The following is a 15960-nucleotide window of genomic DNA, read 5'->3' as shown; positions in this document are numbered from 1 at the left end:
GGGGGGCAGGGAGGAGCCCGGCCCGAGGGGCGTGTGCGCCCCTCACCAGCAGCGGGCTCCAGCAGATGCACGACACCACCATGATGCCCACGAGCTGGCCCACCATCTCCACATCGTGAGCGCGGGCTCTGCGCGCTGAGCCACGGCCCGGGGAGCCGCCGGGGACCGAAGCGACGGACGAGGAGGACGAGGCTGAGGCCGAGCGGGGCGCGCGCGCCCCCCAGCGACGGCGGCCGTCGGGGCCACTCGCCGAAGGACGCCGTCGCGAGCGGCGGCGCCAGCGGGCGCGCAGCAAGGCCAGGCCGCTGAGCGTGTTGCAGACGAGCGCGGCGAGCAGCGCGGCCAGGCCGAGGCCGGCGAAGAGGCCGGCGAGCAGCGCCTGGCGCCAGCCGCCCGCGGGGCCCAGGCCGATGAAGCACCACGTGCCCGGGTACTGCAGCTCGTAGCGGCCCACGCGCGCCAGCGGCAGCAGCGCCACCGCCAAGGCCACGGCGGCCAGCGCGGCCAGCACCAGGCGCGCGCGGGCCGCCGAGACGCGCGCCGCGTGCAGCAGCGGCCGCGTGACGCCCACGCAGCGCTCCACGGCCATGCCGCAGCCCAGCAGCAGCGGGCACAGGCCGAAGAAGACCATGCAGCCGCCCAGGAAGTGGCAGGCGCCGCCGGCCGGCGGGCGGCCCGCCGCGTACAGGCGCAGCACCAGCGCCCCCGGGATGACGTGGCCCGCCAGGTCAGTGGCCAGAAGGCTGGCGACGAACAGCAGGAAGGTGGCGGCCGAGCGGCGGCGCCGCAGGCGGCCCGCGGCCTGCGCCAGCAGCGCCAGCGCCAGCACGTTGGACACGGAGCCCAGGGTCATGGAGAAGATGGGCAGCGCCGGCGAGGTGCCCGGCCGGCCGGGGGGCGGCGCGGCCGACGCGTTGGGAGGCCCGGGCTCCGCGCACGTGGTCGCCTCGCCCGCCAGGCTCAGGTTGAGGGGCCCGCAGAGACTCATGTCAGGTGCTGGGGTTGGGGCTGGGGAGAGGAGAGGAGAGGAGGGCTCCGTGAGGCGGGCCGGGAGCACACTGCCCACCACCCCCATGGGACTAGCAGGCAGCGCCACCTCGGGTCATCAGGCCCCGTTGGATGCCATGGCATTCTTCTGTCGCCTCTGCCCGCGGCAACTCCAAAGGACCCTGGCTGCCCCATTCCCGACCGCTTTCTCCTCGGCCTCCTCAGCCCATCAGCTCCTGCTCCAGGCCTCATTCTTGCCCTCACCACCTTCTCTGTCCACCTTGGTTCCCCGGGCCCCGGTCTTCCGTGTCGGTCCCCACCTGTGGGCGTCACGGATCTACCTCTGACACCCACCTCTCATTATTGCACCACAGCGAATTCCTCGCCCCTGGCTCCATCTGACACCCCCTGTCCCATTTCTGATCGGCAGGGCCCCACCTGACCTCACTGCCCCATCTCTGACCATCACATGTCACCTTTTCTCCAGTCCCATGTTTGATGCTCACAGCCCCACCTCTGCCACCACGGGGACATCTCTCTCCACCGCACTGTCCTTTTCCCCACAGCTACATGTCTGTCCCCACCGTCCCTGCCCCCCACACTCCCATCTCTGAGTTCTGTCACTGTCTCACCCTGGCTCTCCCCTGACCACAGCTGCCTTACCGTGGATGCCCCCCGGGCTCCCATTCCTGCCAGCTCCAGGTCCCTGCCCCATAGGCCTCAAGGCGGACCCAGCACCACCCATCCCTCGATAACCTGGAGGTGAGGGCTGAGAGGGCAGAACTGCCTGCTGGCCACATGGGAAAGGCAGATAGACAGTAAGACTGACAGGGACAGACAGATGGGGATGAGAGTCAAGAACACAGGACGCAGAGACTGAACTAGCCACGGCCCCGTCCTTCCAAACCCTCCTCCCCCACCAGACATCCTCATGCCCCAGTCTTCTTACCCACACAGCTTGGGACTCCAGGTCCCCATCGCCTGCTGCTTGGCCCCCGCTGCCTGTTGCACCCGCGCCCGCTCCACCAGAGCTCTCCGGCAGGCCAGGCCGCTCCCTCTCCCTCCCTCTTGGGGCGGCTCCTCAGCTCCCTGCCTCCTCCCGCTGCCCGCTCTGGCCTCCAGGGCCTGCTCCAGCCATCTCGCACCCAGAGGGGGCCTGGGGTGGCAGAGACCCCTCTGTGCTCCTGGCAATGGGCAGGGGCTACACTGGACCCCAGCTGCCCCACCAGGAAGGGGTCTCCCGGGGAGTTGGCCTGGTTCCCCATGACCCCCTCCCACTAGCGGGGCGGGAGTAGCCCTCTTCCCCCCCCCCTTTCCCCCCAGGCGCGGGCCTTTCGCCTGCCTCATTAATAAAGTGGATAAAATCTAAACACTGGAAAATGTGAACATCGCCCAGGGCAAGCTGGGGCGGCTGCAGGGGGTGCCACTGCCCGCATGGGGACTGCGAGCTTGGGGGGCTAACCCTGCTTGGGGGCAGCAACACCCTCTCGCCCTACCAAAGCCTTCATGGATGTTGGTTCGGGGGTGGTGGTGGGCAGTGCCTCGTGTGGACCAGCTTGGGTCGGGCCCAGCTTGGCCAGGAGACCCGCCCATTATTTACACAGGGGCTTAAAGCTCAGGCCAGGGCCAGCAGCGAGTCATACCCTGGGAGGGGCAGGGGAGGAGGCTGAAGGGGGGCAGGGGAACCAAGAGGTCTGGTGACCAGGGGACTCTCTCTTGAGACACACGAGTCCCAAGCCACCTGTGGACACACAACTGCAGCCTCACGTCCTGCCCTGAGAAGCAGGGGCGCACGCACACACTCTCACCTTCTAAGACACACACCGTCATGCCTCTTAACACCCTACGACCAGATGCCGTCAGTCTGTCCCCAGCACAGCAGCAGCCACGCTCCTCAAAGCTTTAGGGTCAGCCTTCGTCATACCCATGAACGCACTGTGACTGTCACCTCCAGGACCCCCACAGGTGCCCCTATTGTTACTGCCTTTAACTTCTCTCAACACGCCGAAATGCATCCCCCCCGAGAAGGCGCTGGGAGATCCGGTCTCGCCCAGCACCGAGACGCACACACCATCCCTCCCTCTGAGACAGCCCACCAGCCCCACTCTGTATCACCCACAGACACCCCCCAACAGTCCAAGACAGGCCCCGCGAATGCACTCCATACACCCACGGCACAAGGAGTCGCACCTCCTGGACATCTTGAGACCCAGCTGGTCAACACCTAGCCCACAAACAGAAAACACCCAGAGACACTCACACTCACAGCCTTGGACACCCCCCGAGCTGCACCTACACGGCCACACTCCACACAGGGGTGCTGCCGGTTACCCCCACAAACACCGTGGAACACAAAGACAGTCATTACATCCCGTTCCCTCAATGGAGTCAAAAACCACCAACACTCTGATAGACAGTCTTACCGTCTCAACACGGAGACACACCGCCGCACCCCTTCGCGACCTGAGCAGTTTACCAGCACAGACACAGGAGGCACCCGTGGGTGCCCAGGGATGTTGAGAGGGACCCCAACAACAGCTGTCTCCATCCCACCCCAAGAACACAACCGCGGCCTGCGCACACACCCCGCGCCCTGCCAGGGCCCCCAGCTCCCCTCTCCCAGGCAGGCCCAGCGCCCTCCTGTTGAAAGGAGCGATGAAAACGGGGAGCGGGCTGACCCCAGACATTCCTGCAGGGACCTCTGGCCTGGCTCCCCTTGCTTCAATTCCTGCCCTTCCCTCCAGGTCTGGCCAGGGTCCCAGCCCCCCTTCCCTGATCCCCACTCAATCCTCGAGGATGAAGTGGGTTGTCAAAACAAGCACGCTGGGTTTATGTCCAGTGCAAACCATGGTGCGCCATGGACGCCAGCGGACCCCCCGCATCCACAGTCAGCAGGAACGGGGGCCACATCATGACTGCTCCCCTCCGGCTCGGGGGCAGGGCTCCTCCCCACGGCATTTGCCCTGGCAGGCCTCCATCTTGGGCCCCCCGTCTTTCTTTTCGCAAGCCAGGCTTCCGCATCTTCTGGCCCTGGTGTTGTCCCCTATGGCCCTGGGCTGCAACAGCCTGGTGCCCACTGTTCACATCAGGCTTGAGGTGGCGGGAGGCCTTGTTCGAGAGGGAGCAAGATTTGAACCTCAGTAGGCCAGGAAGCTCCGGCCTTTGACTGGAAGCCTGGTGGCCCACAGCCAGAAACCTCATCAAGCGGAACGGGTTGGGGCGGGGGGGGGGGGGGGGGGCGGGTGGCCCAGCCAGGCTCCTAATTCAATCTGGAGCCCGAGGAGGATGGATTTCAGCTGCTACATTCTTTCCCAGCCTTGGCTCACCCCCTTCTCCCACCCCAAAGCTGAAGTCACCACACAGGTCCAACAGCCCATAGATTCTTTATGTTCAAGACAGCAATTCAGATACAAAAGCCCACCGCCATCGTCCCTCTTGCCCCTTCTGTCTGGGGCTGGGCTGAGGGCGACACAGAGAGCAGGGGAGGGAGGGAGGTTGGGGGTTCACAGCAGACTAGTGTTTCAAACGTGGAGGTAACAGACTCCGAAGTGACGGGGCTCCTCTCTGGGTGGGGCATGGGGGGGGAGGGCATTATTGCATTTGCTGAGGGGGGGTATGCCCCCCTTCTGCATTCCCTGCAGCAGGAAACTAGGGAGGTCAGGACCCCCAAACAGGCCCCAGGGAGATGAGAGACCAGTTTGGCAGCTGATGCAGAAAGTGTTGGGGGTGGGGGTGGCCGCACAATCTGGCTGGTCCCTCCCCCCCCACCCCCTGCGCCTGACCCGGCTGAGGTAGGTGGGGAACAGGGCAAGGGGGGACCGGGGACCCCAGCCAGGGTGGGAGCTGGGGAGGGGTGGTACCGATTGGAGTGGGGCGGAGGCCCGGCCCCACCTCCACTCTGCATCGTCCTTGGGCTGCTGAGCAAGGTCCAAGCCGGATGCTGCGGTCCAGGCCATGGTGGCCCTCCCACTGGGGGCTCCCACCAAGCGGAGCCAGGTCACTGAGAGGTCTGGAAGGGGGCCTAGAAGCGGCCGACCTTGGCATCCCCAATGGCACCCCAGACGTCAAAGACGAACTCATCAGGGAAGGCAAAGTCACCAAGCCGTTCATCCAGGGCCTCGGCTAGCTCATCCGGGTTCCTTTTGTCCTTTCCAAGCTCCACCATGGTGGCCGCTGGACAAGGGTGGGGGGCGGGGCACAGAATGGAAGCACAGATGACAGAGGTACTCAGGGTAGACCCAGCCCCACAGGACCCAGAAGCCCCTTCCCCAAGGCTCGCGCCCATCCCCAGATCCAGGCGTCCCCACTCACCCAACTCCGTGTCCCTGATGCCCATGTAACTCTCCAGCAGGTCATCTACCTTCTCAATCGCCTTCTCCTCAAAGGCTGAGGGCTGGGGGGGGGGGGGGGGGGGGGGGGGGGGGGGGGAGGAGGGACAATGACATCACAATAATGTGAATATATTTGTAATTGTACTTAAGTGCGGGATGCTCTTTTCACCACTTTACATGTATTAACCCACAGCTCATCCTCACCACAGCCCTGTGACAGTATTACTATCCCCCTACTTTACAAACAAGGAAACTGAGGCCCGCCGACCCAACAGAGGTCCCAGAGCTGCTACGTGGCGGAGGTAGATTTGAATCTAGTGTCCAGAGCCCCTCAGCTAACAGAGGATGCAGCCACCTATGGATGCCCAGGGAAGGAGGGCTGGGGCCGGGCTAGAACACTCACCACATCCTCTACTGTGGCGGGGCCGCGGGATCTGAGCCGGAGGGTCCCTCGGCCAGTGCCCAGCTGGGGGCCAGAGCCAGGGCGGCCACCCCCTGAGCGTACACCGATCATGTCTGTGGGAGGCAGGGAAGGGGTGAGGGTCTGGGAAGCCCAATTCCAGCATGCCCTGGGCAGGACCCCAGGCAGCCTGGCCTCAGATACCCCCTTCTACCTTCTCTAAGTTTCTGCAGGCTCTGGGGAGTCGGGGCCTGAGGTGACCCCGGGAGGGCAGGACTCCTGACTCCGGCTTGGCATGGATGGGGGAAGGACAGCCAGGGGCTGAGAATGGAAAAGGCTGGAGGGGAGACAGAAGGGGGCCCTGTTCCCAGGGCCTGAGGGACAGGAAGCGGGTGGGGCCTGGGTCTTGAGCTGTTCTCCCCAAGGCCAAGGGGATCCAGCTGCTGGGCCAAAGACCAGCCCTATCTGCCTGGGGAAGTGTTTGAGAGTCCCCCACCCCCACCTCAGGGGCCTCAGGCCCATTCCAGAGAGTTAGTGAAGTCAGACGGAAAAGTGGGGGTGCAGGAACAGGGCAGCCAACCCTGGCTTCTCAGGACTGGAGGGGCTCGCCAGGGTTGGGGGCGCTTGGCTGGACTAATGGTTCCAGGAAGCTGGGTGTGGGGGCAACTTCCTCCTTGTCCTCACCCTCCTCCCAGGCTGGGCGGAGAGCCAGCACCCCCTCCCCAGGGCAAGGCGGAGCCCCCCACCCCCACCCCTTCTACTGCAGCTGGCTGGCCTTGGGTGCCACCTGCTGGTGTCTCCCTGCCACTGTGGCCTGAACCCAAGAGAAGAGCAGTGGTCCAGGAGGCAGCCCCCTCACCAAAGGCCTTGCGGGGCTCTGTGAGCTTGAGCGTGAAGGTGCGGCCTCGGGGCAGCTCCTTGAGCAGCCGGGCCACCTCGTAGTGCCGGCAGCCCAGCAGACTCTGCCCGTTGATGGCCTCAATCATGTCACCCACGCTGATGAGCTGGATGTGGTCAATCACGCTTCCCTCCTTAATGCGCTGTGGGGAGAGGAGCTGTCAGCCCCCATGGCTCTGCCCTTGGATGCCATGGCCCATCCTTACCCTCAGGACTCCGGGTGCCCCGTGCACCCCAAGCACCTTGATGAAGGCATAGCCGGCCCCGTTGTCAGTGATGGTGAGCCCCAGCGCCTCCTCTGACTTGAACACCTCCACCTCCTTGCGCTGCCCCTTGACGTGGGCAAAGATGAAGTCCTCCAGCCCGATCTGGCCTCCCAAGAGCTTGTCCATGTCCACTTTGTGGGTGTTGAGGGTACAGAACATCACCTGCATGGGCGGGAGACACTCAACCCTCACCTCCTTCCCTCGCCCTTTGCTAGCAACCACCTGAGGGGGAACGGGGCGGGGGGAGGGAGCTGGGAAAGGGCTGGGGGTCCTCACCCCAGAGTGGCCCCCACTAGGATGCAGCTCTGCTGGAGCTGGGATTTCTGTCCTAGCAAAAACTCCCTGCGGCCCCCAGGGCACAGAGCCTGGCACACAATGGGTGCTCAGTAAGGGCTTGTGGAATGAATGAAGGGGCAGAAAGTATCCCCCACACCTACTGAGACCCCTGCATCTACTTCCTGCTCAATCCTACGGATGCCCTTTTTGCCTCCCTTCCTTCAGCTCCCAGGTCCTCCGGGTAAGGCTTCCCAATGCATCAGAGAAATGAATCTCGCATCTGACCTCCAGACCCCGTAATCAACTGGGGCGCAAGCCTCCCGATGCATGCTGGGAAGGTCACATCCAGCCCTGGCCACCCACTTCTGCAGGCCGCTGGGGCACAGGCCTCCCGATGCCTGAAGGGCACTCAGCACCCAGGCTTGGCCTCCAGTTCCCCGTAAGTCACTGGGGAGCAGGCCCCGGCACGTGCAGCTCCAGCGTCTGAGCCGCCGCTCCCGAGCAGGAGGCACGCCCGGGCCTCAGCCCTCGGGCAGGGACCCCGGGGCCCGGCTCCCCCGCGGGTACCTCGGCAGCTGGCAGCCGGAAGGCCTCGGCGATCTTGCCGTACAGCTCCTTGACGTTGGTGAAGCCCTCGATGCGGCCCGTGGGACTGCCGTGGGCCAGCTGGGTGTGGAACACGAGGCGGGGCCGCAGGGCCGGGGGAGGGGGAGGCAGGCCCATCTGGGGCCCCCCTGCCCCACCCCCACCCAGGGGCCCCGGCTCCCCCACGCCCAGCCCCCCACGGCCTGGCTCCGCCTCCTCATTTTCCACCAGAGGCGGCGCCTTTTTCCGCCGCCCCAGTCCCAGCGGCATGAGCAGGGAGACGCGCGGGCACGCTCAGGAGATCTGCAGGGCAGGAAAATGGGCTCAGGGCCCGGGCAGTGGCCTCGGGCCGCCTCTCCCACACTATTAGCACCCTCCTGGCCTTATGAGATATTTAGAGAACAGAACAGCCTCGGTTGGAAACCCGGGCCCAGCACTTACATACCTTGTACAGAAGTAATAATGGCAGCTGTTACCTACTGAGGCCCCAAGCAAACTGCGCTGTGACCTTCCTTCATCCTCACATCGCATCGGGACGTGGGGACTATATTATGTTATGATTATGCCCATTTAACAGATGAGAAAATGGAGGCTCAAAGTGGCTACATTCCTCTTTATTTTTCTATTGGCACTGACACTCACTAGTGCTGCGCTCCCAAAATTTCTGACTCTCCCTTCAGAGCACACAGGCGGGTGACACTTGCTGACCTCCTTGTGACTGGGCAGGCATATGACCACTTCTGACCAATGAGCTGTGAGACACATGATGTTTCTGGGCTGAAGCATTTAATCACTGGAGCAAGAGACTCCGGGGGATCTATATCTCCCAGGCAGGCTGCATTTGATAATGAATGGGACCTCCTGCTGAGCTGCAGTGACGTAGCAGGAACAAAAAAAATAAGCCTGGTGGAGTTCGGCCACTAAGATTTGGGGGGTTGTTTGTTACTGTAGCAAAACCTGTCCTGACTGATTTACCATTTTTCTTTCCTCTTTGTTTTCTTTTCTCTACCTCCATTCTCTGTTTCTTTCTTCCTCCCTCCTTTCAAACAAATATTTTTTGCATGCTTACTGTATTCCATGCACCACTGTAGATATTGCCTTCAGTAAGATAAGCAAGGTCCGTGACCAGGGCCACTCTGTGCAGTTACACAGGTTGTTCACTGTGCAAAAGCACCAGACCAGGGTTGCAAGTGGGACTGAAATTCAGCCTGTGCTCTGCTTGCCGAGCTACATGCCGAGCTGATGTGTCTGCCGGGAGGAAGGGCTGCCTCCTTCCAGTTCCCTCCTAGGTGCCACATATGCTAGCCGGAGCTCTGTCCATGCTGTCCAGAGCATATAATCCAGAGAAGATGCACAGTGAGCAAGCACATGTGTAAAAGTCTAATGTGATTTCTATTCGTGCTATGAAGACAATCAAACAAGACAAGTTCTTCTACAGACAAGGTCAAAGAGGGCCTCTCTGAGCAGGTGAAACTGAACCTGAGACCTGAGTGACAGGAAGAAGTATCCATACGAGGATGTGAGGCAAGACGGCTCCAGGCAGAGGGAACGGCCAGTACGAAGGCCCTGAAGTGGGGACGTGCTTGGTGTGTTTGAGGAACAGCGAGGAGGCCTGTGGGGTTGGAACAGAGTGCTAAGGGGGACAGCAGGAGGAGGTGAGGGCAGGAAGGGGATCGGGCAGAGCGAGCAGGGCCTCGTACGCCCAGGGAGGACTTAGGCCTTTGCTCTGAGTGAGGTGGTGGCCATGGGAGGGTTCTGAGCAGAGTCTCAGGCTCACAGATCAGCAAGAGCCCACTGTAACCTCAGTGCAGCGAGCAATGAGAGACCGAAGAGGTGCGGTACAAGAGGTGACAGGGGGTGTAAGGGGTCGACTTTGCGGGCCTTCCAGACTGGGAAAGAGTTCAGATTTCATTTCGAGTCACACGCCCAAAGTCACAGAAGCCAGCTGCACTCTCGGGTCTGTCTGATGCCCATGCAGAGTGGCTCCCTAAACAACTCCATCTCCCTGGGCCTGGGATGTCTGCTCTGCAAGTGGGGACACTCCACCCACCTGGCCAGGTGAGGTGAGGATCCCATCATGCCAAATTCTATTTTTTGTGTAAAGGGGACTTCCTGCTCCCTCCTTTAAAACCTCTTCCTCCAGGGGGCCGTCCTGGATTCAGCCAAACCCAGTGCGCTGCACCCACTCTCGTGCCTCCCTTTGTTTCCGCCCACATTCATTCGTCTGTTCTCCCACACCTCCTCCAGTAGCACCTGCTCCAGCCCCCAGCGTCTCTCACCTCCACTAGTGCAGTTGCCTCCTCCGAGTCTGCAGGCTTCTGCCCTCGCCCTCCACGGCCTGTGTCAACACAGCAGCCAGAATGATCCTGTAGAACGTAAGTCACGTCACACCTGTCCTCTGCTCCGACCCCTCCCAGGGCTCCCACCTCCTTCAGAGTAAAAGCCAACGTCCTCCCCTCTACCCACAGGCCCCAAAAGATCTGCTCCCATCACCTCCCTCCCCTCCCCTCCTCCCACCCTCCACCTTGCTCGTCCCTCCCAGGCACACGGGCCTTGTCCCTGCCCCTCTGGCACACCAAGGGCAGCCCAGCCTCAGTGCTTCTGCACTTGACTCTGCCCTCTGGCATCCCCACAACTCATTCGCGCATCTCTTTCAGGTGGGATATATGTTTCATCCACTATTCTTGTTCACTGTTTTCTGAAAGGGCAAGGAATTTTGTCTGCCTTATTCATCCCTATTTTCTCAGGGCAGAGAACAGTGCCTGGTGTGTAGCAGGTGCTCAATAAATATTTGCTGAATGACTGGATGGATGACTGATCCTAATATTCATTGGCCCACCAGTCCCTGTGCCTGGCTCCGGGGAGAGAGAGGGGCAAGGCTGTAGTCCCTGCCCCAGACAGCCACCATAGCACCAGCAAAAGCACAAGCCCCACCTCTGTGGTCCTCATCCTTTGCTTCCCAGCATAGCGCTGGGGACAGGGTAGGTTGCTCCATCTACCCACATAGACACAGAGTATCTCCCTCACCTTTCACTGTGGTTTTGTTTTCACTCCCTTCATAATCAAGGATGCTGAACAACTTTCTTTTTTATAGGGTGGGCAGGGAAGGGCCGAGGAAGAGGGAGGGAGAGAATCTTAAGCAGGTTCCACTACCAGTGTGGAGCCCAATGCGGGGCTTGACTCACGACCCTGAGATCATAACCTGAGCTGAAATCAAGAGCTGGATGCTTAACCAACTGAGCCACCCATGTGCTCCATGCTTAACAACTTTTAAGACATTTATTAACTGCTTGGATTTGTCCCTTTGTGAATTGCCTCTTTAAGTCTTTGCCCATTTTTAAAAATTGTACCGTTTGTTTTTTATTGTAATGCCTGTCTTTTTTCTTATTGATTTGTGGGAACTCTTTATATATATTCGGGATACTAGTCTTTTATTGGTTACCTTATCTCTCTATTCATAGCACCCATCACAGTAGGCATTTGCTGAATACTTGACGAAAAACAAATTCTGAATGAATAAACCAATGCTGTCTCCTCAGATTATTTCATCGCACTCAGCGATGCTTAAAAAGAAAAAAAAAACAAAAACAAAAAACAAAAAACAAAATCCCAAACCCCTCATCATCACCTCCTCTGGTTCTCCTTCTGCTGCCCCTCACATATCTTAGCAGGATGCTGCGAACATGAGTCTGGAACCTGGCTTCTCCTCTTACTAGCTGTGTGACCTTGGGCAAGTGTCTTAACTTCTCTGAGGAAATCATATATGTGCCTGGAACAGTTCCTGGCACGTGAGAAGGGTTCCATAAATGGTGATTTTTTTTTTTAACTACTATTTCCATCTGTACCACCTTTCAGTCCGTTGACAAGATTCAAACTTCCTCCTTTACCCAGGGCCTCCACATCCTGATCACCAATTCCCAACCTCCTTACTCTGCCTAGGCTTGCTGCCCTGGTTCAGGCGCGTTTCCACGTCCTCCCCTGTGAGGAGGGAATAATGGTAGTGAGGAAAGTAAGTGATTAATGAATTTGCCTTCCAGACTAGAAGAGGCAGGGTGGCCTGGGTTCAAATCCCACCCCTGCCACTTACCAGCTGCGTAGCCGTGGGCAAGTCACTTCATGTGATGGGGCCTCAGTTTTCTCATCCGAAAAAACAAGCGGAATTCCTGTCTTTCAGGGTGCTTATGGGAAGCCAAAGAGATTATGCATACAATCTGATTAGCATTTTGTCTGACATTTGCTATAAGGAAACTGTTACTATCATGGTCATTATTATTATGGCCTCTTCCCCTGCCCCATCCAGGAACATCCCAGTCCACTTTGCCTGAGGAGGCCTAGTCTAGGCTACCTCCTCCAGGCAGCTTCCCTGGCTTGCCCCAGCCTGTTGGAACCGCCCCTGTGGTCCAGACGGCTCAGGCCCATGAACTTAATTACATGTTGCCCTGGCAGAATCTTGTCTTTCAGTCTTAGGCTGCTATTTCACTTCGTGTCTCTATTTTAAAATGTAAACCAGATCGCGTCACTCCCCGGCTTCGAATCTTACGATTTCCCACCTTACGGAGGAAAAGCTCCACACTCCTTAATATGAGTCACAGACCCCTGCAGAACTGCCACTTTGACTGCAGCTGGTGCCCCAGCCACGCTATTCCAAGCTCCATCTAGCCTCAGAGCCTTTGCCTGGGGTGGGCCCCCTGCCTGATCTTTGCAGGGCTACCTCCTTTTTTCATTTAGATCTTGTCTCCAAAGTCACCTCCTGCAAGCCACCCCCCTTACCCACAGATTCTACCATGCCACCCCCTCATATTTTATTCACAGCACTTTTATTCATAGCACGTAGCACTTACTACCATCTGCAGATACCTTCTTTATTTACTCGTTAACTTGCTTGTTGCCTGTTTCCTCCCAACTAGAATGGCAGCTCCCACAGAGCAGGGATTTTTGTCTTGTTCACTATTGTGCCAAGAACAGTGCCTGGCACATGGTAGGTGCTCAATAAATGTTTGTAGAATGGATGAATGTGCCTTCTGTCCTCATTCTGACTACTCTCTGAGCCCTCCTATCCTCAGAACATGCCGGGAGTTGCTAACTGCCACCCCCTCCCCAAGTTCCCAGTCTCCGCTCAAACCTGAACATAGGGTTGGAGAAAAAGAGTGTCAGCCTGGGCGCCAAGCGCATTGGCTGGAATCCCAGCATCCCCACCCTCTCTTCCCTGCAAAGGGCCTGAAACTAAACAACCCCACAACCACGCAGAATCACAGCGGGGGGCAGCAGGAAGTGGGGAAGGGGGTTCCTGGGAGCTGACATAAGCTGGGGGAGGGGGGCCACCACACCCAGCCTCCCGTTTCTAGTAGGATATTGCTTCGGAGAGGAGGGCGGGAGGCCTCTGATTCAGTCTTGAAAAACCGGCTCCTGGGTGTTTCCGGGGAGAACGCCTACTGCCCAGGCCTCAGCCCAGGCTTCCCAGGGGGCCCAGGGGGCAAAGGATCCCCGGGCCCCCATCTCCCCTGCAGGTGTCACTCTCTACTTAGAACTTAGGTATTCAGTCTTTGTCTTTCCAGCTCAGGTATTCAGTCTTTGTCTTTCCAGCTCAGGGGAGGCAAGGTAGGGCTGGTGTCTGGTGACCCCTTAGGGGGAAAGCAAAGGGCAGCAGGTGTGGCCCACATGTGTGCAGGGTTGGAAGTGGAAGCAGCAGCAGGGCAGCGGAGCGGGTCAGGAACACCTGAGCCACGGAAACACTGGGCCACTGGGCCACTGAGCCACGGAGCCATCTAGTCTAGTGGCTGAGACTCCAGTTCTGGACTCTGAAGCACGGGTTCGAGTTCCCGATCTGTCACTTACTAGCCGTGTCACCTTGAGCAAGTCACTCCACCTCTCTGGGTCTGTTGCTTCACCTCTAAAAGAAGTAACAGCACCTCCCATAAAGTGTTTAGATTCAGTGATACGCATGGTAAATACCTGACACGGAAGCGTTCAAAAAATGCTAGCCGGAGTGATTTTTTCATTATTATTATCGGGACCTCGGTCCTCTCCAAGTCCCTCTAGGCCCTGGAGGATTGGGACGAGGCCGGCTCCAGGGAGGTGCCCAGGCAGGGCTCAGAAATGCCGACCCCGCGCCCGTCCCCGTCGGGGCGGGGACTGTCCAGAGGAGCGCAGGGAGCGGGGTGGGCTGTCGACCCCATCCCAGCGGCGGAAGGCGTTTGACCCTGCGCCGGGCGGGGCGATAGGGGCCTCTCTGGGAGGGGGCCTCGGGCATCCTGGAGGCCAACCTAGACCTCCAGCCCTGTCCATGGGGCCGGCCCCACCCCGCTCGATCCGCCGGATCCCCGCTGCTCTGCGACCCCGCAGGTCCGCGCTGGGGTCCCCGGGAGCGGCCGCGCCGCGCCCCGCCCGCGGGGCCACTCACCTGCGCCGCCGCCGCCAGCCCGCGCGCGCCCGGCTCGGCCCTCCGCAAACTCCGGCCCGGGCCTCTCCCGCAGCCGCGGCCAGGGAGGGCGGGGCCCGCGCCCGCGCCCCGCCAATCAGGAGCGGCCGTCCGACGTTCGTAGCCAATCCGCGCCGTGCCGCCCTAGCCCGGGTGGGCCCGACGGAAACATTCCAGAGGGATCCCTCCGCCTCGCCCGGCTCTTCCCGACCCCCCCGCACCGCGGCGCAGTGGACCTTCCCACCCCGCCTAAAGCCGCGGCAGGCTGTACCACCGCAGGGCGCGGAGGGGGGGACCTGAGGCTGGGCCCCTGCCAATCGCGGGGAAGGAAGGAGACGAGCAACCAATGGGAAGCTGGGTCCCCCGGACCACGTGCTGTTGGCTCAGTGTCGGTCTGGGGTGTCCGGGATGGTAAGGGGCGGGAAGGCTGGTCGTGGGAGTCAGGTGACCGGGGCTAAGTTTCGGGCAGAAGCAAACTCCCCACGTCCGGAAAAGCTGACCCTTTAGGAGACCTGGGAGGGGGCCGAGGGTAGCCCCCAATCCAATCCTCCTCCCGGTCTGCCCCTGCCCCAGCCCGGCCATCCTCGGAGCGGATAAAAAGAATGCATTCATTCCAGGCGGGCGAGCGGGCGGAGGATCGAGATGAATAGGGAGGGTCCCTAGTGTCCCTGCTTCCTGGGGTGTACAATGGACAAGGGCATTTGTTCATTCATTCATTCATTCATTCACTCGTCAAATATTTCATGTGCCCCTGCTCCGTGCCAGGCGCTGTCCTATCTCTACAGATACTTCAACGAGTAAGCTCAATGTGCTTCTGGTAGAGGTAACAGCGCGTGCAAAAGGCCTGGAAGCCGGACCGAGAGATACAGCATATTTTGGGAGAGTGCAATATCCTAGGAGCTAGCAAATCTGTATGAAACGGTGCATGGAAGGGAAGACAAGGGCGAGATGGGCTGCTCGCTTGTTGGTTAGACCAGCGAATATCTACTGAGCACATATGTGCTAGGCTTCAAAGGGTACCCAGCCAATCCAAGCCTCTGCCCTTGCATGACGCTGTCTCCTCCACCTAACTGCCCCCCCCCTCCACCGCACGCCCGGGTCCGGAGACTGGCACCGAGCAGCGTCTCAGCGCCCACGTGTGAATGAGAGGACAGGTGATCTCACCATCCTAACCGGGATTTCTCAGGCAGGAGTAGGTCCAAGAAACAAAGACAAAAACGCACCTCGTGCAGACCAGGACTCTCAGTTCCCAGACAGGTGAGATTTCCTTGTTCGGCCTCAAAGCCGGCCGCTGGGGCAGTTGGGGTTGGACCAGGAGCTTGCTGTGTCTTCTGGGAATTGTAGTTCTCTAATGGCTGCGACTCTGCTCAAGCTTCATTGAATGACTGGGTCTCTGCAGTGCCCAGGGTGAGCTGTTGTGCATCCCAGCCCCGGCAGGTCCTCCGGAGCGGCGAAGGGAAAGAGGAGAGCGGGGCCTGGGCTTAGCCTCTGAGGGCTGCGAGTCTCGCCCCGCCCAGCCAGCAAACACTGCCACTGCCTGGGCAACAGGCACAGCTATTGTCCTTCTCTTCCTGTTCTGTTGACCTCTGCCATCCCCACTGAGTGATCAGTTGCAATGGCTGGGCCAGTGTCCTCTGTGGGACTGTAACCACTGTCCTGCTTGCGCCTGGCATCTGAGCTGCCCTCTGCACACCCTGCAAAGGACAGTATGTGGGGCCACGGGGACCGCAGAGTCCTGAGCAGAACCCATCGGAATCCACCTGTTGACTGATGAGGAGTCCCCAGGGAGGGGTGAGGGGG

The 15960-nt window shown here is 60.0% G+C and overlaps 2 protein-coding genes across 5 annotated transcripts in view; both read right to left on the bottom strand.

The window, feature by feature from the left end:
• Positions 1-2265, bottom strand: part of PTGER1 (prostaglandin E receptor 1) — a 3509-nt gene extending 1244 nt beyond the window's left edge. The window contains exon 1 of the mRNA XM_034998326.1: positions 47-2265. Within this exon, the coding sequence (XP_034854217.1) occupies positions 47-1075 (1029 nt within the window). The 5' untranslated portion in view covers positions 1076-2265. The remainder of the gene's footprint in view (positions 1-46) is intronic.
• Positions 2266-4351: 2086 nt separating this feature from the next.
• Positions 4352-15478, bottom strand: GIPC1 (GIPC PDZ domain containing family member 1). 4 transcript variants are annotated; one of them, XM_034998325.1, is made up of 10 exons: positions 14143-14331; positions 11830-11920; positions 10022-10108; positions 9229-9354; positions 7725-8045; positions 6858-7043; positions 6578-6758; positions 5722-5834; positions 5299-5380; positions 4352-5160 (listed from the first exon to the last, which is right to left on the bottom strand). In XM_034998325.1, exons 5-10 carry the CDS (start codon positions 8010-8012, stop codon positions 5009-5011), a joined length of 1002 nt encoding a protein of 333 aa, XP_034854216.1. In that variant the 5' UTR covers positions 8013-8045; positions 9229-9354; positions 10022-10108; positions 11830-11920; positions 14143-14331; the 3' UTR covers positions 4352-5008. The 4 variants fall into 4 exon arrangements, with proteins under 4 accessions (XP_034854216.1, XP_034854215.1, XP_034854213.1 ...); XM_034998324.1 differs by lacking the exon at positions 14143-14331 and adding an exon at positions 15384-15478 and having other exon boundaries at positions 7725-9354; XM_034998322.1 differs by lacking the exon at positions 9229-9354 and having other exon boundaries at positions 14143-14330.
• Between the last annotated feature and the right edge of the window lie 482 nt (positions 15479-15960).

Source organism: Mirounga leonina, unplaced genomic scaffold, assembly GCF_011800145.1.
Source record: "Mirounga leonina isolate KUSES-001 unplaced genomic scaffold, KU_Mleo_1.0 Mir_94, whole genome shotgun sequence".
Taxonomy (NCBI): domain Eukaryota; kingdom Metazoa; phylum Chordata; class Mammalia; order Carnivora; family Phocidae; genus Mirounga; species Mirounga leonina.
This window is presented reverse-complemented; position numbering and strand designations above follow the sequence as displayed.

Bases quoted from the DNA above. Each gene is read 5' to 3' on its own strand.
- GIPC1 (XM_034998324.1), bottom strand. From the start codon at position 8,012: ATGCCGCTGGGACTGGGGCGGCGGAAAAAGGCGCCGCCTCTGGTGGAA. The intron at 5,381-5,721 runs GTGAGTGTTCTA...CCCCCCCCCCAG, and splicing joins CCGCCACAGTAGAGGATGTG to CCCTCAGCCTTTGAGGAGAA. The intron at 5,161-5,298 runs GTGAGTGGGGAC...ACCCTTGTCCAG, and splicing joins CATCAGGGACACGGAGTTGG to CGGCCACCATGGTGGAGCTT.